This window comes from Rhea americana, unplaced genomic scaffold (assembly GCF_003343005.1).
Source record: "Rhea americana isolate MKP2758 unplaced genomic scaffold, rheAme1 scaffold_186, whole genome shotgun sequence".
NCBI classification, from domain to species: Eukaryota; Metazoa; Chordata; class Aves; order Rheiformes; family Rheidae; genus Rhea; species Rhea americana.
Window position 1 is genome coordinate 1,547,941 of NW_028185994.1, and position 24,349 is coordinate 1,572,289.

General features: G+C 44.9%; 1 protein-coding gene across 1 annotated transcript; it reads right to left on the reverse strand.

The window, feature by feature from the left end:
- Positions 1-207: 207 nt before the first annotated feature.
- FBXO10 (F-box protein 10) lies at positions 208-23,764 on the reverse strand. The gene is made up of 11 exons (XM_085302127.1): positions 23,726-23,764; positions 22,617-23,210; positions 19,710-20,549; positions 16,023-16,172; positions 14,382-14,518; positions 10,617-10,687; positions 9,499-9,651; positions 7,034-7,309; positions 5,784-6,094; positions 2,932-3,113; positions 208-1,449 (listed from the first exon to the last, which is right to left on the reverse strand). The coding sequence occupies exons 2-11, from the start codon at positions 23,202-23,204 to the stop codon at positions 1,287-1,289; spliced, it is 2,871 nt and encodes a 956-aa protein (XP_085158253.1). The 5' UTR covers positions 23,205-23,210; positions 23,726-23,764; the 3' UTR covers positions 208-1,286.
- Between the last annotated feature and the right edge of the window lie 585 nt (positions 23,765-24,349).

The window sequence follows — 24,349 nt, forward strand, 5'->3', positions numbered from 1 at the left end:
GCTGGTCAGCCTCAATGTTTGGCCATGCCCTGTGCCTGATCAGCACAGGCTGTCTTGTCTTCTCAGTAAACTCATTTTTACCTGTTTTCCTGGGTGAGAGGCTCTCTATCTTGTGTGCATGCATATGCATGTGTGTGGAGGCCTAAATGCCAGCAACTGGAGTCAGACCAGCAGTCACAGGGATCCATGGCATGCTGTGCTGCCAGAAGCTGCAGCGAGTGGGAGTATGTATATCAGTGTGTTGTCACTAGTGAATAGYTAGCTGGACTACCCATCGAGTAGGTCAAGTGGCTTGAGAGCCAGGTATGTGCATATATCTGTGAGCGGGCTACCAGAGGGAGCAAGGGGTTCAGACTAACTGGTAGAGGAACTGTGAGGTCTTGGAGATGCCTGCAAGAGCCATCTGCGTGTGTCCCTGTATGGTGGGGAAACTGAGCATCCAGAGACAGCCATAGAATGGATTGTGTCTAAGCCTAGTTACCCCAGGGATCCGTAGTGTTTGCATATGTGATGAGTTGTGTACCCACAGTGGGCGTGGGGCTGCAGGCCCCAGGGCTTGTATGTCTAGGTGCCAGCAACTGGGGAGAGCTGCAATTCGGGTGCGGATGCTGGATACATGGARTGTTTAAGCTCAGTTACTRGAGGGATCTACATTGTAAATTTGTATATATTTCCCACTACCAGACCTTCATGCTGATCAGCCAGTGAGGGGAACAGGATGAGGCCTTTGATGCTGTGTGTGTGACTATGTATATGTTTGTATGAATGGCTGAGTTTTTTTCCGGCTGCAGTGATTTGTGTGGCCTTTCTAGGTTGGAAACACTACAAACATGGAAATGAACTAGAATACACASGGCATGTTTTCTACCTCTGCAGTTCTTCTGCCACAAATGCAAATGGATCACTGACAAAGCAGCCTCAAAGCAAGAGATTTCTAAACAAGTAAAGTTGCAGTCAATGTAGGAAGAGATACATGTGCTCTGAGTTTCTGGGGAGGCTACACAAGGCCCTGCTGTTAGTGTATTCCATCCAAGGAACGTCTTTTGCATATATATTGCCTCAGCGAAGATCTCAGGGCAAACAATAAAAAATTAGTGCCTGTTCTCCCAATCATTTTTTATTTACTGTTATGTCACTGACRTAGAATCTTTGATTCAAAAAGGGAGCACAGTCCAATGGAGCTCCCTGTTTTTGAACTGTGAGATCTTCCCAGTGACAACTCTGGAGAAAAAAGTCTGAGAGAATCTGACAGTCTGAGAGACAAGTGAAGAAACTTTCCTGTCTCGTCAAAGAATAGCACAGAAGATACTCCCTTGGTTGTGGCAACCTCTGTCCACCCTGGTTACTGTGGAAATCTTCTGATTGCTGGTTGCCATGGAGGACACATGGGTGGTTCCTTTGATATGAGGTCGTGCTGGGGGGTTCATCAGCATACACTCCACATCAAATCTGGGAAGAGGAGAGAAACCCTAGGTGTAGCCATGGGGGGGGGGGGGTAATGCCACTTCTGCAGCAGCTTTGAAAATTGCCTCCTTGAAATTCACTCTTCAAGTAAGAAACAAGGAGCTAGCCTGTGCTGATAGGTGCACAATGCTCATAATCCAGCTTTTGTTCTGATAACCAAATGGGACAGAAATTGTTTGAGAGTTGAGACAGATGCCTTGTTTTACTGCAAGAATCACTGTCTGATTTCCCAGCCAATGCCTCTGACTGACTTCAAGTTCTGGGGATCAGACAAGGGCTTGCAGAGGGACAGCTAGGAATTAATCAAATGCAGGGACTCTCAAGATTTTTTTTAAGGAACTAGATCTGAAAACCTAATGGAGGAGCTGCTGGGATAAGGGGACTGGAAGAGTTGCCCAGTCCTTCCTATTGCACTTTATTTTTATGCTCCTGAAACCTAGAGGACCAGGTTACAAGAGCTTCATCTCCCTTGARGGCCACATAGTCTAATTTCTCTCCAGTAGTGTACCTCTTCCAATTTGATTGTGTCCTGTCCTCTAGCCTGGAGTGAGATTCATGCCCCACAAGGAGGAGGCAAGGTCATATTTCTAGCTGAAAAAACCAATCCTCTGAACACCCAAGCCTGGTAAGGGTGTGGGCCTGTCACTTTGTCTCTCCTCAGAAGAGTGCTACGCTTTAGAGTGCTGATCTAGAAAGACCTATTCTGAATAAGGCCTATAATGCGAGTCACTGAGATTTAGATGACAGTTGTAAGCTAAGGAATGCTTTACACTACACGTTAAAGGCTTCCAGGTATAGCAGTAGCTCTGAAGACCACTAGAAGAAATGGCTCTTACTTTGGCGCAAAGAGCAGGAGAGCTAAATCACTCCCAGGAAGTACAAAGGCTCTGAGATCTATTCTACTTCTCATTCACATTGCTCTGGTAGCAAAAGCCTGTACRTGCAATCTGATGGCCTGAAGCTACCCCTTCCCCTGCCAGCACAGAAACACAATGTAAACCATGGTGCAAGTCCAGCCTGCTCTCTCCTCTTCTTTCACTGAGCCCATGCTATAAGCACCCTGGGGCTGTACTTACTGCAGGGCTGAGGCAGGCTTGCAAATGAAGCAGCCAGACCTCAAAGACCATATAAGAAAATGCAAGCGAGCTGGCCAAGGCACAAGGCAGATGTCAGTATGGCCAGAGACAGACTGAAGGTCCAGACTGGCCTTACAAGAAACAACTCATGCTTTTAGAGTTTTAGATTTTAGTTTTGATTTCATGAGGAATCTCTTGGCTCACCTTGATCTTCAGGCCTTGCTTGCTATGATTCACCAAGCACTTGCTGGTGAAGCTGGTGCCATAGGCTAGTGACTGTGTGAATTTGGGAAGAGCAGCAGCAAAGCTGCGCCTTCCAGGCTCCCCTAACATGAGCACAGAATGGTGGCTCCAAGCTCGGAATCACACCCCATGGTGCAGGAGGGCTCACCTTTTCTTCAAGGTGAGAAGGATGTTGTTTTGGACGATACAATCCTCTGTATTCGATATTGGTTGCAAAATGGATTTCTTGGACCTTCCTTGGAAAATGAGGTTTTCCTGCACGAGGCCTTTGGCTTGGTCAAAGAGAGCAATCCCGTAATCCTGAAAGGACTGGATCCTGTTCTTGGTCACCTGAAAAATAATCYTTAGATGGAGGACCCAGGCAAAACGACAATGGCCATACATCTTCATACAACATAAAACCAAAACCCAAAGCTCTTCCATACGCTCACTATCACTCCCTGGTGATCTGGTAACATACCAAGGGCACAGCCCAAACATGTGTGATCAGGAATGTTTTGAAGAAAGAGAGTTGTTAGTAGGAGTAGGACCATGGTCATGAATACACAAGCCTTTTCTAAGCTTTCCACATTTCACTAGTGACCCCAGACTGCAGTTCARCTGCTGTCAGTGCTAAATACTGCAGGCTTCCCTGCAGTGGGTACACAAGCCCACTGTGAAATATGAGCACAAATGCTACTAAACATGAACTTGACACCATTCTTCACTCTATAAGTTTCTCTGCAGTATTTAAAGGCCATCAGTTCTTTGTATATTAAGAAAAAGAAAGCACTTAGGAGTTTCCTTTCCCCAAGACATAGCCATTGCTCTCACTGTGCCATTATCTGGAAGATCAGTACAGCCCATTCTTCCCCCTGGAACCACATCAACAGTTTCTGCAGTGCTCTTTGCCCACTGTTTGTTCCCACTAGGACTGCAAACAATGCTTACTTGTTGTCAGGCGCCTCCGGCAATCTGCTGGTGGGTAAGTAAGTGAGAAACAATAGCACAGCAACATTGCCAACAATTCAACATGCATCTGCGCCCCTCCCTCCATTCCTGAAATGAATTCTGTGGCATGAATCCTAACTGTCACCCAGGCTGGGAATGTGGAGAATTCCATCTTTTTTAGCTTCTGGTCCAGACATCAATGTTTTGCTGACCAGCATGTTTTTCAAAAGGTGTTTGCAGCTCTTAGGCAGACTCAATCAGAGCATTTGTCTCTGCAGGGTTTTCTGCATACTCAGTTTGGAGCTCCTTCATAAAGAGGAAAATTGCATTCATCTAGAATTTTGAGGCACAAAATTGTTTCATCCCAAAGAACACAGAAGAAGCCTTAAGCCAGATGCTAACCTTGGGTACTTGCTAGATGGAGCACTGCATCTAATTTGCAAAAAACAGCTCAAAACCCAACTACTCCAGTTATACTCTCGACAGTGCCACTCAGCTAAAGAAAGGGGACAAGCTATGAAGAAGCTTGACTTTGCCAAGGGCAAGCTGAATGTCATTGCACCAAAATGTATTGCATTGTTTGCTGTTCTCAGGGGAAAGAGGTCTCTCCTACAAGCAAACTGTGTATCCATTAAGGGAAATGATTACTGAGTTGTCCTTTACAAAGGCTTAAAAATCAGCAGAGGTGTGACAAATCATCTATGGCTTAGTGTCCAAAGGGATATGATCTTGGAACTAGAACTTCCAAGATTTATTCTTTTATTTGCCCCTGAGAAGTTGTATGAGCTTGCACAACCCCTATATCTGTATGTAACTCTGCTTCAGGTGTCTGAAATGCTGCTGCTCCTAATAGTCCATTAAAAATCTACCTTCATATTGCTATCAGTGTGCATACTGAGCACTTTCAGGCTACACAACAAGCCACAGCTGGTGCTTGTTTGCTTTCATGTGAGCACAAAAACGGATAATCATGACCTAACAATGCTGAAGCCAGAATTGTTCTCATCTTTCCCCTCTGGATTCTATCCAAAACTTCTAAACCTCTCTATACAGATATCAGTATGACATTCTTTTCAAACCCACTACTGCTGGAAATCTCATGTTCTCAGCAGTATACTGTTGCACTACAGGGTTTCTTAAAAACAAATATTTACCTAATTTCCACCTAAATCTTCCTCAATTTCAGCTTTGGTCTTCTTCAGCCCATTCCCCATGACAGCCCAGGAAAAACCTGGCTATTACAGGAATTACTGGAGTGCTGATGGAAAGGAGCCCTGAAGATCTGCAGCCCCACATTCTGGTCGGAGCAAGATAGCCCCCAGCACTAACTAGATCAGGGCAGCCCTGACTTTGTCCAGCCAAGGGTTGGAAGTCCCCAAGGATGGAGACCTTGGCACCTCYCTGGTGACCTGTCTCAGAGCTGTACCATCCTCTAGGGCAAGAATGTTTCTCTGCTGTCTAACCTGGATCTCCCAATTTGCAACTTGTGCAGTTGCCCCTTGTTGTATTGCCTGGCACTGCTAAGAATGGTTTGGCTCTGACTGCTCCTTCAGATAGCTATTGGCTGCTGTTAGATCCCTTTTGAGCCTCTTTGCCAGACTAATCAAGCCCAGCTTCCTCTGCTTCTCCTTGCCAGTTGTGCACCCCAGGTCCCTGTTCAACCTGGTCACCTGCACTGACCCCTCTCACTTTTTTCCACCTCCTAACTGACCTGGGTGTTCCAAAATGGGCAGAGTATTTCAGCGGTATGAATATGTATTTCATCATTAGGGCTAAGGAGAGCAATGATAGCTTCCCTTGATCTCCTGGGCACACTTCTAAGGTAGGCCAGAAATTACACCTCCTCTAACAAAGGTGGGATATGATACAATTCTAATTGGATGCTTCTCTTGGTGGTAATGCCAGAGCAGCCTTTTCTTGCTTGCTTGCAAATCAGGGGCCTACTGGCTTCAGACTATTCTCAGAGAAGTAGAGCTAGAGCAGGCTCTCTACTCTTCCCAGCTGCAGTAGAGCAAAGCAGATGCAGGATGCAAGGATCCTGGTGCCCTCGCTGATTGCTCAAACACGCACCTTCATATCCGCTGCCTGGAGCAGCTGGAGACCGCACCTGTGGTTGCCTATGATGTCGTTCTCAACAATGATGCCATCTCCCTTGGAGACAATGCCATGGCTGCTGTTACCATAGATGCCGTTGCCACGTAACTCCACCTGGCACTCTGCCTCTACCAGCACACCTCCCAGGCTGTTGCAGGAAATGCTGTTGTTTGCAATGCATGTGAGCTGCGTGCTCTGTAGGACTGCAACTCCATCATTACAGTTGGCATGAATTACATTGGCAATGATATTGAGTGCTTCACTGCTCTTGACATACAACCCAGCAGCTGCCAATGAGAAAGAAAGAGCAAAAGTATTATGACAACAGCCCATAATACATTATTCTCAAGAAAGTATGTCTCTCTGTGGAGCCACAGGGCTCTTTTCTAGAGGGCCAGTAGGAATACGCAAGCAGTACTGCCCAACCTCACTCAAGAATATAACTTGTTTGATCATCTCCAAACTAGTAATGTTTAATTTAAGAATAAAACAATGCCAAACACAAAACCCAAAGCAACAGCAGGGCTTTTCACTTGCCCTGTTGGATTTAGGTCTTCCAGGTGTAGCAGTTAAAACCTTACAGCTTCAGTTAAGAAGATCTGAAATGCATTGCTATTTCTAAAAGCTACTAAGTTTCTTCTATCATAATATGTGGTAAATCACTGAGACTTGTCATGACTGCTACACTGTTCCTCAGATCTCTCCCCCAGGTTGAATATAAGGTCTGTGGACCACTGCCTTCTGAGTCTCTTCCAAGAAGGAGCAAGAAATGGGAGGTGGTACACTTTAACCCTGTGTTGGAGTGTCCTGAATTCTGGCACGCTCACACAGCTTTCCTTGCAACACAGAAGAGCTGCTAACCTTCACCAGCTCAACCTGGCCTACGCAAACTGATCTTTGAGTGGCTAAGATGGCCATGCTCAGTATCTTGCCATCTGGTTAGAACACAAACATTGTATGGGAAAGACTGTAGAGGCCATTTCTACTTCTATTACCCTAGCAGCCTGAAACTACATTGCCTAGCTGGCCAAGCACAAGCCCAGGTCTAGCCCCACTGTTTTTCCCAGGGTGTTTCTGGCTGGCCTGACAGATGAGCAGAACCTGGTGCTAATGTGTGAGGATGACAGACCTTTCTGCATGTCATTCTTTTTGGAGCACAAGGGAGAGGAGTGAGCATGGGGAGAGTGGGGACCTGAGCAGCCAGAAACCTTCGGCCATTAGCTCACCTCCATTGTGACTGATACTGTTCAACTCCACCAGTGCCACACTGACAGGATGTCGGGAGGCCAGGTATTCATCCTCACTGTCCAGGTCATTCTCCCAGCTGGCGCCCTCTCTCTCCTCATGGAAGTTCTCATTGCTTACTTGGTTGGCAGGGTAGTCACTTTCTTCATCTTTGTGGCGGAACACTGCAACTCCATAGATGCTGTTGTGGCTGATCTGGTTGTTGGTGACATGAGGGAGGCTGGAGGACATCATCCACACGCCACAGCCTTTGTTCCCTGCAGTTCAGGGTGGCAAAGTTCATGTTACCCAGTAGAGCTTGCAGATCCCCCCAGCCCTGTCCAAAAGTGGCTGGTACGTGTACAGCAGATTGGACAGAGGGATCTTCCTTACTGGACAGACACAAAGTCCAACTCTACCYGACAGGAATTCAGGGCTATGCTTCAGCCCTGACTTTGTCTTGTTGGGTCACCTCTAGTCCTGAGCTCAGTGCCTAAGTTTTCCATTTTTAGTTCTTCCTAGCTCTCCAGGTATTTTGGCAGGCACTGGCAACGTTCTGACCTGATCTGGAGTCCCTCAATTCAACTCACAGAAACATGAACTAAATCCCCTTTGCAGTATTGCTCTGTTGGATGGTCAGACACAGCCCTGTCCCCAGCCTTCATCTCCCATTGGCTCCATACATAGGTGGTTTCACCATAGAAGTGCATTCATAGCGATGAAAGTCTTATCCCTGCATGCTTCCTCACTTCACCTGGCTGCAGCTGAAATGTCTCTTCTTGTGAAACTGTGACATGAAGCTGAGGCTGACTGAAAAAAAAACTCTTAAGATGCTGTATCCCTTCCTCCCTTCTTACTGCTATATTAGAGTATAGGGCCTGCTTTCCTCATAGTATACAAGACAGGCATATGATGTCTCCCCAGGGATAACACAGTGATGGACATCTGCTTCCTGAAAAAAAACTCCTCTCCTTGGACTAGGCATATGCTGGTTTCTTTGTCCAGGGCTGGAAGTCCTTGCAGACAGGAGAACAAGCAGCTCTAGGAACACTAAACCAATGGAGCCTGGTTTATCAAAGACTTGTGCCTCAGGGGCCCAGGTGTATTCTCTGGTATCTAATACAGGCATGAGCTGCAGCTTCTCCATTCCTAGGGTGCATGAGCCCTAACTTCTTCCTCTTCCTCTCCTTGATCACTGATTTTTCAGAAACCTCTAGGAACTTCCTATCTTTTTATTTTTACCTTCATTCAGGCCACRAGGCTCCAGCACTGCAAGAAAGACATGCACACAGACATGCACACAGAGTCATGCCACAAGACTGCCTATGTATTGTTTCCACCACAAATGGGACTACAGAGGAGCTGCAACCCCTCTCAGTGCCTCAGATCTGCACAAGGGCCCTGGATGACTCTGCTGTACCACTGTTTCTCTGCAGCTATTTTCAAACCTCCTTAAAAAAAACCAAATCCTAAGTTTCTAAGCAAAGCATGTGGGGAGTTTATTTCCTATCAGACATAAGTCTAATTGTTAGATTACAGATTCTGTCCAGCTGAGACAGCTTGTTTCACCCTCCCCTTGGGATTAACTGGGTAACTGAATGCAGCAGGCTGGCCTCCCTTATTGTCTAGAGAAACTCAGATTGTCCGTCCTTTGTTCTTATTCTTCTTGGTCCCAAAGAACACTTAGTTTTTGACCTCCAGTGGCCTGAAATGAACCTAGTCCATTACTGTCAGACTATGCTACAGCCATCTGCTCCAGAAGGCCAAGAACTTTCCCTCAACAATTATGTCTAAGACTCAAAACTTCAGCACAACAGCACAGGGATGAGTTGAATTGTGGCCATCAGCAGCACACAGCATCTCCTACATTGAGCTGCAAGAATGACAGCACAGGAATGTTGCTTCATTAATTGAAGAGTGCATTCTCTACCTGTTCCTTGCCCTATATGCAGGTCCCACAGCAGCATGGAAAGRTATGGTGCAAGTCTAGCCTTCCCTTTCAAAGCAGAGCCTGAAGGATCATAGAATCATAGAATCAGTAAGGTTGGAAGAGACCTCTGGAGATCATCTAGTCCAACCTCCCTGCTCAAGCAGGGTCACCTAGAGCATGTTAGACCAGGTTGCATCATGGCAGGCCTTGAATATCTCCAGAATGTATCCCCAGGATTTACAGGTCGTTTCGCTGAGAAGCAGCTGCATGCCACTAGGGACAAAGTGGTTGTATTTTGAGCAAATAGAGGGGTCTGTTGTGAATCATAGCCAGAGAATGCTGGCAGTGTAGCCTCCAGACTGCCTTCACATAGCTGGGCCACACAATTTTCTTGACTTGTATCCTTTACAGCCCATCACCAGGTCATGGAGCAACTAGGAGTAGAGAGCAGTCTTGTACAACCAAACACAGGAAAGGGGGTAGGGTATTAGATGACAAAAGGAAAGAAAATTTCTTTTCCTTAGTTTGCTTCCTTACCATAGATGGTGTTTCCTTCAATGAGACCTTTCCCGCACTCGCCCACCACCACACCATCTGAGTAGCCACAAGTTATCATGTTGTTCTTGAGGACAGGGTCACCCCCACGACGAATGTCTGCTCCACCCCACTGGTTCTCACAGATGATGTTCCCTATGGCCAAGCAGAAAGAACAGAGAGGATCAAGAACACAACAGTGGTGCCACCTCAACCCTGCCTTATGCTCACAGAAGAGCTGTTCAGTAAGATAAGACTTTGCTCAATTAAAAAAACTTCCACTGTCTGATTCAGAACCTCCACAGCCTTCCTGGTCTCCCAAGCCTGGTCTTTATCCCAGCACATAGGTAATGCTATTCCTACACATAGGACAAATGCCTGATATTTAAAAAGACTATCTGAAATAAAAAGTAGGGTTTAATCTTAACAAGTTTCCCACTATTTTGTGGACTGATAGACTACAGATATTTCACCTGTTGGTGGCAGTTCAGTTCATCTAAAACCATGCAGAAAGTATAGACTTTCTATATAGAAAGGGACTATATGTATATTCTTTCTCAATATCTGTCTTTGAAAGCATATTTGTCTTTGAAGATCAATTTCCATTTCCTTCTATTTACTTTCTTTGGGAAAAAAAAAAAACTTGTTCTATAGAAGGTGGAAGTTTCATTGGTATTATCAAATGCAATTTCAGGCATCTGATCCAAAACCACAGAGAGGTTAAGAGGTTGAACTTAAGGTAATTACCAGTTCTAGGTAATCATTCCCTCTCCTCACTCCTAGGTGTATGGCAAAATGAGTAACTACTCAGAGATGCCATAAAAGTGGAAAAAATCATTAACAACTTCAGCTTGCAATGTACATTGGAAAACAAAGGAAGAAAAAATGAAGTTCATGCAGTACACTGCTCTAGAACACAGTTCTGTGTCCAGACTGGGAATACACACTGCAGGAATACATGGTCTCTCTGTCAATGACAAATGCCAACAGGGCAGAAGAAGCTAGGGGATTACTGCATGCCACCCCACAAGCACAACAAGGTAAATTTTGCAACCAAAGAGACAAAGGATTTAAGAGAGTGCACTTTCATTTTCAACCACTGGGCATTTTCATTTTCATACCTGTGATGTGACCTCTTCCATTCTCATTCACTGCTATTCCAGCAGCCAGTCCCTGGAAAATATAGTTCCCACTGAGGTAGAAGAGGAAAAGAAGGTTACCAGAAGTGCTGCTTGCTCTGCTTTTCCACACAGGTATCTGTCTTTTGGCTGACTACAAATCACAGTTATTGCCTGTTCTCTGCAACGAGATTGCATCACCGTGTGTAACACTGGGACAGTCACACAGCAAAGTGGAAAAGATGAACACACAGAGGGGAAGGTATGTGCAAAGCACAGTGAAGCTACTGATAACAATACCAACTTTCAAGGTGGAAAAAGCACAAAAAAGAAGTCATGACTTCTTACATGAAGAAGTAAGACCACCTGTGTAATGGGATGTTACTGTGAATATTCAACAGCCACTGTGTTAGACAAATTGTATAACCCAGGATCCAGTCCCCAGTAGTGAGCAGCCACAGATGTGTCACAARGTGATCTTCCTACAGCATGGCCTTACTGCTTCACTGCAGTCTGAACTAACCGTTACATCCACAATTTAGACGGATTTCTCTTCTCCTCAAAAATGGTCAATTGTTTTTAAATTGTGCTATATATTGGTGTTTCCAATATCCCCCAGCAAGGGTATCATTCCACAGTGAGTTTCCATCAGGCCTGTGTGCTGACTGAGTTTGACAGAGATGCTGACAACCCTACGCTGAGCTGTGTGGTTTTTGTATTTCAGTTTGCAGCATGTAGCAGGGAGCTTGCAGGTGTGCAGAGCTGTGCTGCCCTCCAAAGTTTTTCACAGATGCAGAGGAAAAGACTTGTGTGTCCCTCTGGGAAAGCCCTGAGTAGCAACTGGAGCCAGCCTGCATAAGCACTATAGAGGAATTTGCTAGAGCTTTAGCCTGTTTTCCCCATCATTCTGACTCCCAAAAAGGAGGTGCGAGTGCTCTAGCCTAGGTCCTTTTATAGAATGGGATTTCTGCTCTGAAATTTCTCAGCATTGGTGAGAGAAGCTCCAAACCAAGCAGAGCTTGCATGGTTAAAAATGGGAAATATTAAACATGGTGGCAGAAGCACAGGCAGAGCAACACTGGGAGAGAGAGACAGAAGAAAACTTGAGCACCCAGCACTGCACGAATAAGTCTCCTGCATTGTACCCTGGGGTTCAAGGAAAAGGGACTCTACATATCACTTTAAGTGGGAACAAAGCCAAAGAACTCCAGGCCCATCATTAGCTCCTCTTCTGCAGTGTGACAACATAGAGGACCCTGAATGTCTGATCTATTGCTGAGGTTCAAAGTTGAGGAGCAATAAGTTTAATAACTAAGAAAGACAACTAACTAACTAAAAACTCTGAAACAGATTCTCTCTTGAAACCAACCCAGAAAGATTCACCAGAAACAGCCTGCCACACGTGGAACTTATGCTTGGGAGGGCCTGACTCCTCCTCTTCTTTTGCCCAGCTATGAAGAGACTGTAAATGTTTTACACAACTGGGCTAGGGTGAGAGAACAGCACTTGAGACATACGATGACACATGCTGATCCATAGCACAACTGGCCAGTGAGGATATGAAGAGGCCTGGAATACTTCATTTCTGCAGCCTTGCTCCCAGACAGTGGTTGAATGCTGCAAGACGTGGGGATTGGATTCTCTGGAACAGGGTAACAGTAAGCAAAACTCAACGGTACACTTTCTAGGACAGTAAACAAGTGCAACTGGAAGTGCAGGTTATCTTTGCCCAGTTGGGCACCTATCTTCTCTGGTGGTCTCTGATTTTCCAAAGATAGGCGTACTTGCAACTGTGTAGTCTGACTCAACAGCTGTTACTCTGTTTAATTACACCTTAATGCCTAGTTAGGATCATTCAGTTTTGACAATTAAACAAAGCCTCCATTGTTCTGTGAGTATAACAGAAACACAGTAAGCAGCATACAAAGAGCTGAAAACTGTAACTGTGGGCTGCCAGATTCAGTGTCACACATCTTTCTTCCTCTTGAAAGGACGACTAGGTGGAAAAGAGCTCCCTCCCATTCTTTTTCCCCCACATCTAGCATCGTCAGGGGAGGATTAGGAATGTAGCCCAGCACAAGACATCTGTATCTGATATCGAGGGGTTGCACCAGCAACTCAGTGGCTAAGGAGAAAGTCATCCACAAGAGAAAATCATTCTAAAAACACAAGGAGCGGAGTTTTCTGGTTCTCACTTCTGAATAAGCAGTGTCATTCTAACACTGTAGGTTACCTGTTTTCGAACACAGGCAGTAGGTCTTGCAAAGCTGAGCAGCAACACACTCAGCATCTTTCAAACCTTGACTTGCCCACAATAGGAGAAGATCTTTTTCTTATACAGAAAGACCCTTTGCTATTGCAGAAGGTCTTTCTGACAGAAAGAGGTATGCTCCCAAGGGACTACATCATTTTTAAAAATAATACACAGCTCCCGTGTTACAGGTGAGCTTTTCAGAAGAATACTCCTTAGCTTTTCCCCACACAGTCCAGCACGACATGACAATGACCCCCATCCCTGGAAAGGAAGCAGCAAACAGCTAAAACAGATTGAGCTGGGCTTACAGGTCTCAGGGAAGGGCAAAATATTTTTTTGTTTCCAGTCGTTGAAAAAGTAGTCAGCAAAGGACATGAGTTCTACCAACTTCTCTCTTCTGTTAACCTGCCTCCCAACAGCTGAACACATAATCTCATAGGTGAAACATGGCCTTCCTGGAAGTCCCATATCTAGAATCCACATGTAACACATGGCACATCTATGAGATTCTGGATACACATGGCACATCCAGGAGACTTTGGTAAGTGCAGCCTTAACCAGCACCTGAGCAGATGTATTGAGTCAGTGCATCAGGAATGATGGCACTCATGAGAGAGAAGGTGAGCTATCACCCACATAAATCATGAGATGGGAGAAGGGGTGAGAATACAGACTACGTGTCTCTAACATCTATGACCAAGAACAGCTGTTTTCTCATTTGTACTCTGGAAGCTTTGTGTGGCTGAGGGGGGCTGAGCCACAAGGAATTTCCCCACGAGGGTAATGGAAAATATCTAGGGAAGACGCAATAAGCAGTTTGGAGAGTGGAATGCACATGCCAGCAAGGCATGCTATTTCTCCTGCAGCACACTTTCTTCATGTGTAGAACACTTTCGCACACTTTGTTGGCTAGTGTTATGGCACAGAGCACATTCTTAGGAGATGCAGTGCCAGTGCAGCAAGGAATTGGGCTCAAAATACCAGCTGAGCTAAATATAAGAGAGATTGCGGTGCTAAATAGTTTAAAACCAGTTACGCTATCTCTTCTATTCAGTTACCAGTTGATATCACCAGATAAAATTGATGGTACTAGTGTGAAGAAAACCTGTCAGATTCTAATACTAACATCTAAACTGAGTGGTATTAAAAACACACAAGCCAATGACTGCTGGTATTTAAAGTGGAAAGGTGAATTCTATGCTATGAGTATAGAAATCTGTTTCCCAATTTCCCGGAACAAGCACTGGGATGTGTATCATTCACTCTTCACTTCTTTGGAGGAAGAATGTCTTCCCCCAAAATCCAGGGAAAAAACTAACAAGCTCAGCACTTGGCAAAGACACCCAGGTACAGCAAGCAAATAGAGGGAAGTCACAAAAAGGCACTAGTACACAGCGGTTCTATTTCTGCTTTAACCTGGTGAAGGAAAAACAAAAGGAAAAGCACAGACAGTAGGAGGAATAATTGTTAACAGACACAGGAGGAGAGAGATAGGTCATTGCTTGCTAACATACCTCACAGCAGGGTTTCCATTATACAGAATATAAATGCCAGCTTCTTTATTCCCATAGATCTGATTGCTTCGGATGATGCCTTTCCCGTTGCCAACGACAACAATGCCTGAGCGAAGGCCGCTGTGTATCTTATTACACTGCAGTTTTATTTTTCCACATGTAGAGAGAATAAAAGCAAAAGGGAGTGAAAAAATGTCACTTATAATAGTGAACAAGATGAGACAGCAACTGCAAAAGAAAGCAACCCCTCCTCACCTTGTCGGGAGAAGCGCAGAGGAGCAATTAATTCAGTTTCTAAGAGATCACTTTCAAAGAATCAAGGCATGCTTAACTTTTACTTTTCTCTGAGATTTTATTATATAATGCCAAATTTCCCTCTCTACTGTTACTGCAGCCTCTTCTTTAATCAGCAGCTCTGTTTGCTGATTAAGGGGTTGCCCTTGGGTTGGGATCAGACAATGCTTAGTCCTCTTCAGTCAGTTCCAAACTATACAGAGCTACAAAGCCTCATGACTAGCACATGAATCTCTGGTGTGATGGGATTATAGATCGTGCCCTCTCTACTGCCTTGAAGAAGAAAAAGACCATTAGTGCCACTGGAGCCAGGAATTTAAGAAGGAAGCTCAGTACAGTGCTTTTCCTTGAGCAGCAGGATAGCGTTTTACACTTACAACACAAGACCAGAGATGTCCATCCACTAACAACACAGCCAGAATTACCATTGCATAAAACCAAATGGCTGCTTTTCATCATGACAGGGGTCATTATCTCCTACATGGACAGGAGTACCTTGGGATCCTCCTGAGCAGGACAGCAGCCCCAGTCTGGTATTTCCAGGGGAATAATAATCACAAAAACAGGCAAGGCAAGAACAACAGCTCATATAAAGTTTGCAAATAAGGCCAGATACACAAATATACACAGTCAGAGGCTCAGCAGGAGTTGGTATCTTCTGCTTCACTCAGCTGGAGCTTGCCTGGCACATCTCCCTTGGGGAGATCACAGTCTGATGCAGTTCCAGAGAGTTCAGATGTTAACTTTTGTCTATGTTTGTGCCTGCCCTGCCTATCCCCGGCCCCACATGAGGCCCCTGCTTCTTCAAGCATGACATGTAAATATAGCATTTGTTAAACAGTGGTGACCTCTCCCACTGTATAGCTGGAGGCACTACAGATCCAGAGGAAATACTACGGTGCTGGGCTGGACGGCAGATTGCTGATCACTCTCCTTCTGCCTGATGACTGTGGAGAGTTGAGGCCCTCCACTAAGTCTCAGGGTACTGATTCAAAATATGAGATAAGTAGAGTTTATAATGTAATGCTGATCCACTAACTTTGGGGATTAGGGAGGTTTATCTGATGGAGGAACATCCCCCTATCCTCTGTGTGCAGCAATTTTAAGATATCATGATACTATGAAATAGAGCAGGAAAACATGCACGTACTGCTAGCTACTGCTTTCATCCTGCTTTGCCCTAGGGATTAGCTGTAGTCCAAATCATCAACAGAAGTCTAAGAATAAACAAGTGTAAGGGCAAAGCTAGCAGCAAGACTACTGTTTTCAATAGTGGGAGGTAGATCCTGCTGCCTCGTGGAGGGAAAGAGATCTCTGTCCTCCAACTCATCTTAGAGCGGTACATACCAGAACAAGCGGATTGGCTCCCTTCCGGATGTCCACTCCTGCCTCACAGTTTGAATGGATGTTGTTATTTGCAATAAGGCCTCCTGCCGACAGACGCAGAAATATCCCAGATGCTTTACAATGGTGGATGTCATTCTTCAGCATGATAACCTGTAGAGGAGAGAAGAAGCACCTGTAATCGTAATTAGAGTGATGAGGAAGAAGAGAAACTGACCAAATGATGCAGATCTTTCCACTGATTCTGCACTTCTAAACCCACTCTGCATCTATCACCAATCTGTGCTGTGCCAAACAGTCCAGTTACAGCAGCTGAACAGAAGGTCAACATATGTTAAGAAGTTTTAAGACTATTCAGCATTATTTGCTTGCATGCATCTGTCCAGGGTTGGGAACCCAATGCATATAGATGTTATACAGAACAGATAGGCCTTTGACTTAGAAATCCTATCACTTCCTAGTGCTCAGCTTGAAAGAGTTTCATTAAAGTGCTTCCCCAAAGGTTTAATTCACTGCATTACATTCTCACACTGTCAGAAACATTGAACTATCACTCCTCCTTAACATGTCTCCAAACAGTTCATGGTATAACAGATCTGTCCCCTCCCCACTTTTACTGTTCCTTTCAGGCTGCAGTCCCCATACATGTCAACCTGCTTCCCATATACAGACAGCAACTAGCTGGCTCCTTACTTCCCTACTGCACAGAATTGCTCAGAGCTGAGACAGAAGAACTTACAGAAAAACTGAGACAGAAAAACAGTGCCACAGAGTCTTCCATGAAGCTGACTGGGCAAATGTTGTACAACACACACACTCAGAATACAACTTCTCTTGTCTTGCACGTATAGAACAAATTTGTGCTAGCTGGAGCAGAACCAAGCTAGCAAGCAAATGGAAATCACTACCATACTCATCACAACCTAGTTTCATCTAAGCAAACAAGTAATTAAATACTTGTGCAGCAGCAGTCTTTAGTACTTTCTAGTCAAACAAACTCATGTCTTGTTTTACAATTGCTGAAAAATCATCTACAAACTGCTTTTGCATATCCCACTTTAATCAACAACATAGATCAGAAGCTAATTAAATTATACGTCTTTTTATATGCTTATTCCAGAAAGATGCTTCATGCAATCTCTTAAATAAACGTGGAGCTCAGTGAGACCTGACAGCTGCCTATCCTGATCAGTCACTCTTGGTTGCCCTCACAGGAGGCTGAGGAATGTGGAAAAGGCAGACATCTGTTCCAAAGAACGCTGACACAGAACAGATCTAGCGGTGCTCGGTTCCAGGCCTGGCATTGCTCATTGACCAACCAGACACATTCCTGCCTACCATGGCCAGACTTACTTGGGTAAGAGAACCTGAGAGACAGCCATTCATGGTATTTATACTACTATAAGTTCCTGAAGCACAGCAGCTGCTGTGACACCTAGGTCTGACCTACAGCCCTTAACCACAGCTGAGCCCTCACTATGGCTCCTTGAGATTCAGGTGGAGGAGTCCTCCACACTCCTGACACACCTGACTCCCCTCTACATGGCAAAAACAGAGCTGGAGATTGGTGAAGCATTTCAGTGCTTTCAACAAGTCACTGTGGGAAATTGGGGAGCTATGCCCATTCTTGCCAGCAGAATCTGGCACATTGGACCTTTGCCCAGGTTTATTGTGTGATGGATGCACAAAGAACTAGAATCCTAGCTTAGTAAGGAAACCAAAGTTTTGTCCGCTCTGAGAATAAAACCTCTATGTATTCTCAATTTGCTTTACGCCTTATTCCATTTACGAAGCCAAAGATCTCAGACTCCCATTATCTGAAGCTCTGATACACTGATCCCTCAGTGAAAGCCTCTGGGCCAACTTCTAGCTAAGCAAACTATCACTGAGAGCAGCATCAACTAGTCTAATCCCCATTCTATCTGTTATCAACTAAAATCAGGCTGCTGAACAAATTGCAAGTGAACTGAGAGGAATGAAAAAGGTCTAGGTCAAAAGTGCTTGAAATGCACTTGGCACTAGCACAAGTCCCAAGGAAAATGGCACCTCAGTGGCTCATATAGCGTGAGCAACAAGCCAAGAAGTTCACCAAATACTGTCAGTCAACAGAGGGGAGGGCACCTTTTGGAAAAGGAATCTGCAGATCTGAATACCTCTCTGAAAAAAAACACGCCATTCTCCATTACCAAGAAACGAAACAATTCCGCCACCAGCATTCTGCAGGCACTGCAAACACACCTTGGGAATTAGCACAATCACTGTAAAAASCTTTGCTCAAAATTGATCAGAAAAACATTTCCCTACAGATTTTTTTAAAGCAAGACACTGAAAAATGAGATGGCTCCAAACCAAAATACCTTAATTCTGGTAGTGTGGTACAGGCCTTGCACTTCAGGTGACTCTTTTATGTGTTTTATCAGTTCAGACCCCCGGCCAGCTCATGCAACCCASGATGCACTTTCTAATTGAAATACTAAACTAATGCTCCATGGGAGATGTATTTTGATGGGAAGGACAGCAATAGGGAAGAAAGTAGGGACGGGTCCACTAAACTACACATTCTCTGAGCCCCACAGTAGTATTTTGACATCAGAAAGCACTGATTTGATGATAAAAAGATGGTTTAACTTAGTTTTTAAACAAGGCAAAGTTCTGCTGGGCAAAAAAAATTCCTTGTATAAAACTCAATTTTCTGCTGAAAAATTCTGACCAAACAGTTCTTTCTTTCCTTTGATCCATCCCTAATTTTTCCCCCTACACTGAGRCAGCTCTGTTTTTTGCTATCTCCACCTGCTGTTTTGACAGTCACAGAGAGACTTTCTTTTTAATAGTTGTGTGCTACCTTAAGGCTAATTTTTGGGGTCTTTTTAGTAGAACTGGCCAAATTCCAGGACAAGTAATTATCTTCCTGCTCAACAGCAAGAAGACTCCGTAACAGTCCAAGCCAGTGGCAGCAGAATTATGGGCTGGTATGTTAACATAATTAGAGGTCTAGACCATGCTGAAAAGTTTTAGCTGGCCATACAAAACTCCTGCTGCAGAGCACCAGATCTGTATTTTCACACTCATTCATATGTGAACTCACTAAAATGCAAGAAGTACGAGGACAGTGGATGAAAAATCTCTGAATAAGCATATACATAAAGAGGTGGAAAGTGCTGGGCAACACAGGGTTAGATGAAAATGTTTTGAAGTGAGAATGTTCATGTTTTAGCCTCTAGCCATACGGTCATAAAAGCAAAATCTCTCTTCATGCTTCATCTCTGCCTGCTACAGAGATCCCCACAGGCTTTCCTGAAGCAGCCAGGACTGACTGCAAAGAGACATGATCTTTACGTAAAGACTAGGGGACTGCCACGGCAGCTCCTAAGGCCCTGAATTTGTGGTAGGGACTGTGCTGGGAGCAAAAAAGGTGATGATAACTGTGGCATCTTTTTTCAGGGTGGAGAGTTTTACTTCTGGGATAGTGGAACTGAGATGCAGTCCTGGAGATGTGTTGAGATATAACCCTAATGTGCTACTGAGTTAATGCTTTCAGTGGCAACTATGACGTTACTACAGGTGGAAAGCATGAGGCTGCAAGTGATCTGCCTTTCATTTGGGATGGTTAAACCAAGCTGTGTATAGGAAAGGACATGCTAGAGCAGAAGGAGAAAGATGGAAGAGGACTCACAGCAATCTTCACAGTACCTTACTGTTTTGTATGCACCGCACAGCATAGGTCAGGTCCCTGAAGATACTTCCTTCCAGTTTTGCTTGGCCTCGTGAGCAAATGAAGATTCCTCCTTTCCCATCTCTGAAGAGGCATCGCCGGACAATGCAGCCTTGCAGAGAGTTGGCCAAAGATTCAGCCTCCTTGTCCTGCTGCAGCTCCTGCTGCAGAGACTTGAGCTGAAGGTCTCTSTGTAGGGCATGCAGCCTGTTGCTTTGCAGTCTGCTGCGCGTAACATTGGTGAGCATGCGTCTCAGACTGTGGGCTTGGTATGGTAGTTTATGTACAGCCTCTTCATCTTCACCGTGTAAGTCACTGTCACTAGAGTTTGAGTCAAGGGTTGGGTATTCCTCTTCCTTTGCTGCCCAGAGATTCTCTCTGAATTCAGCATCCTTGCCTGCTGAGTCAAACATGGCTTGAGCCCTTGAAGCAGAAAGGGGGTTATTTTGTTCCTCCCCTACAACAATCTCRTGTGTTTTGACTGTGCCCACCAGTGAGTTCCTCCAGCATTCCTGCTTAGTCATGCTGCAAAAAGCTGGGTCTGACATCTGCACGGAAACTGAGTAAGACTTGGCCAGCCTGGTCAAGTGTTTGCAGGCCCAGTTCCAGTCAGAAGTTGGGCAGCCCTCCACAGTTACTGAGGCATTTTCACTTCCAGTGAACTCACAGTTCTCCAAGATGCACAGAGCCACACTGTGGAAATGAATGCTGGATTGGCTGAAGGTGCAGAATTTCACCTGGCACGTCCCTGGTGCATAGATCTGCAGCTGCCCATTTTCAAAGTTACAGTTGTCAAACTGGACATAGCCTGAAGTTGTCTGGCAAATAAGCACAAGGTGAGATCATTGAACATTACAAGAAAAAGCAGTCTAGAGTTACTCTAAAGTCCTGATACAGCACACAGCTCACATACAGAGTATGCATTCAGGTATAACAGACAATTTCATGTACGAACAGATGCAATGCTGCAGGTTGAATTAACAAGAATCCATTTTGCAAAAAGTGACAGACACTGACTCCTCCCCACTGGCAGCTTTACATTTAACTTTCTTGGCAAGATGCAATCTCAGCAAGGCCCAAGGGTCAATCAGTGGTGCAGGAAGGCCTAGAAGATGTGCTAAGATCACTAAATCTTAATAGTGTGCCCTGCAGAGAAGAGTTTGCAGCCTTCAGAGACATGTGTTTGCCAGCTACCATCATTAATAGACTCAAGGGTTTACTAGGTGGAGCAACAAGTGAGATGACATCAGACATGCCYGGAGATACACAGTTCTCTCTGGAGCCATTAGCATACTTGGTGGAAGGATGCTGCATTCATGATACATGAAGTGCAAAGCAAAACAGATAAACATTTCTCTCACATTGCTGTGTGATTATGCTGTGATATTGCAGTGACAGATATCATCAATTCCTTCTCCCCTTGGCTACAGTTTTCTGTCTAATTGCAGCCCTAATGTGCTGGTACTTGCAATACAACAGCCCACCCCTGCCACGGCCTTTCTGTTTTCTTAGGCAATGCATGCAGTGTTTACATATGCTGGGGAACCACAGGTTTGCTTGTGCACGGCAAAATATTTTCTTCTTTACTACACGGGAAGAACAAATCTCTACTTATCTGCAGAAAGGGCCAACACGAATGAGTCACATAACAGAGGGGCTATTTAAAAAATGTTGAATAGTGTGCTTGGAATTTCACCATGTTCCTATCTGGACCAGAAATCTCCTGAATCATTATTTTATCTTCCCTTATCACCCCAGAATCCCTACTGGACCACTTTAAAAGGTGACAAATCAATAGCTTGTGACAAATCGGTAGCAAAATTCGTCAAGATTTACAGTGTTTGTAGCCAGCACACCATCCTGATACTTGTTTTCAGCCTTGAGCACTCTCAGAAGTGGCCACATCACAAATGCAAACAGGTTTGCCTGTAATCAAAGACAACACCACAGAAATCCCTTCAGACCATTAGTTTGCTCCACGCTAAATCATATCTTCCTCTTTTTTAATTAAAAAAGGCTAATTAAAAGGGGCACAATCAAAGCAGCTCCTGCCTAGAGGGCCTGTAAAAGCCCTTCTGAAGTTGCAGCTCACAAGGCTAAGCCTGTATGTAGGTTGCAGCTTGTTTGAATTTTAATTCATTTTTCATTTTTAGGTTTGTAAGGAAATATTCCTGTTCCGCTGATGGCAGTCAGAACACTTTATCACACTGCTGAGAAAAGGAACAAGAACAACAACCTGAAAGATGAAATGCAGCAGTTTTCACAGACTATAAACCAAGTACAGGAAATAGTGCAGAGTAAGACATTATGTGTCGTTTTCAATAATCTTGCAAATTGCAGCAGATAAACAGAGATTTTCCAAGCAGATTTGTTACCAATTTTCCCACCAAATAGTGGTACATTATCTTTCTCTTGGGTACTTTCAGGCTAATTAAGTTAAATATGTCATGTAGTAAAATGTTAAAAGGTAGATAAAACAATAAACAATAATTCTTGATGAATTGACTCCTGGCAAAGATTTTCTCTTCAGAGGTAGAGACAGGAGCAAAAAGCCACAGGACCAATGCTTACATTGGCCACATCCACTCTAGATTAATCATACATTTATCACCGAGACCCCATAATACTGTGTCCCTGGCTAAGATCCAGAAAAAGAACCTGGGGCATCTTCATTAAGAACTACTCACCCAGAGTGAAGGCAGATTATTTTTCAGTCATGAATTGCTTTTGGGATAAAGCCCTGCCAGCRCTGTAGCTATCCTGATGCAGAGCGTACAGTGGGGAATCCTAATCCACTAATGAGYGCTTTCCTGCACTACCATCATCCCAGGTAGTTCACCCTAAAAGTGACCATCCCCATTGCCTCCCACTCCATTGAGCCTCACCTTGTAGAGTACAGGAGTGAACCGGGCTGGCATGAAGACCACATTGCAAAGACGAGTAGTAGAGCAGTGCTGGTCAAAGCTCCCCAACAGCGCCACATCCCCCAGCTTTCCCTGCCCCACAATCTCCACAGACACTTTTAGCACCACTTCACTGTGCTCCTCATACACTCCAGGCAGCAGCACGATGCGGTCATAGGGGCTGGCAGAGGCCAGGGCAGCTCTGAGGCTGTCAAACTCACATCCTGGTCCAACACAGAGCAGACGTCGATCTTTCCTCCTTCGGAACAGGTAGAAGCAGTTGGAGGACTCCAAGTCCTGTGTGTTTTTGGTCCAAGTTTTAGAGGCAAGGTAATGCTGTTTGAATGTTTCTCTCCAGGACTGTGGATCCACATTGGGCTGGTTGGGCCAGTTTGGATGTCTGTAGTCAATGCAGCTCAGGCACAGCTGTCGCCAGCGTGTTTTGTCCAAGCTGAGGATAAGTTCATACCAYGCCCTGCACACGAGGCAGCAGCGGCCCAGGTCAGGGAGATGTAAGTAGGATAAAATGAGCTGCCATAGCTCCTCCGGAAGGCCACTGATCTCCATCATCACCTACTAAGGATGGGACATAAAGTCAGGGTTAGCTAGGAATGCCAGAAGGTCAGGAACACCTCACTCTGTGAGGCACAAACGGGAAAGTTGAGTCTCAGCAAGGAAGGTAACCCTGTGTCAAAAGGGATATTTACATCCCACCTAGACATACCTTTCAGGAGACACAGCTCTACAGAAATAAACCCATATTTGAATGTCTTCATGTTCAACGTACCTAAAGCAGAGAGAGGAAATCTAACCAAGACTACCCAGCAGCTTCAGCATTAACCCCACAGTATCCTGCCACCATCATCCACTCTGCATCTGTCTCCCTTCCCTGTCAACAGATGCTAACAGACTCAGAAGGGTCTGAAACAAGCTTTTCTAAAATCTCCGCTCTTTCCAGATAATTAAAACTCTGCTGTTTTAAGCTCTAGGATTAAACAACAGACTGTGCATGAACGAGCAAATCCTGCTACCTCCAACTGGCTGTGAGAATTGCAGTGTTCACTGCTATGGGTTTCTGCAGCAATACTTACTCAGTTTTCCACATACACATGGGTCACAGCAGGTCTCCCAACTGCTACAAAAGTTGACTTTTCACTCCAGTGCGTACCCTGCATCTGCCAGGCAAGATTGGAAATGAAATAAAGAAAACCAATGGCCCTGTGTCTCCCTGTCCCAGTATGATGACTATCAAAATCAGAGAGAGGAAGAAGGAGTGCTGAGTGGCTGTGTACAACTAGCACAGCCACAGAAACACAAAGAATACGGAGTCAGGGCTGCAGGGACCTACATGTCTTTGGAAAAATCACAGCTGACAACCAACAGAATCTCTCAGCAACACGCAGGTCTGTTTCAAAGGACCAATGGCAGCTCTGGGAGAGTCCCAGCCCCTCCTACACATGCCTTGCAAACTGTTCATTAGCTTCCATCTGGTGACATGGGTGCAAACTCCCTGGAAGCAAGGAGTTGCTGATGTAAGAAGGGCATGCTCAACAGATTTAGCATTTGCAGGATGCAGGTCACACTGACCTCTAATATTAAAAGGCACCGCTGAAGGAATTGCATGAGAAAGGTACCTCTGTACGACACAGCACCCACTGTGATAAATAGAAAGTCACACTGCAGGGAACAACTCAGCTAAGAGAACCAGTTAAGGC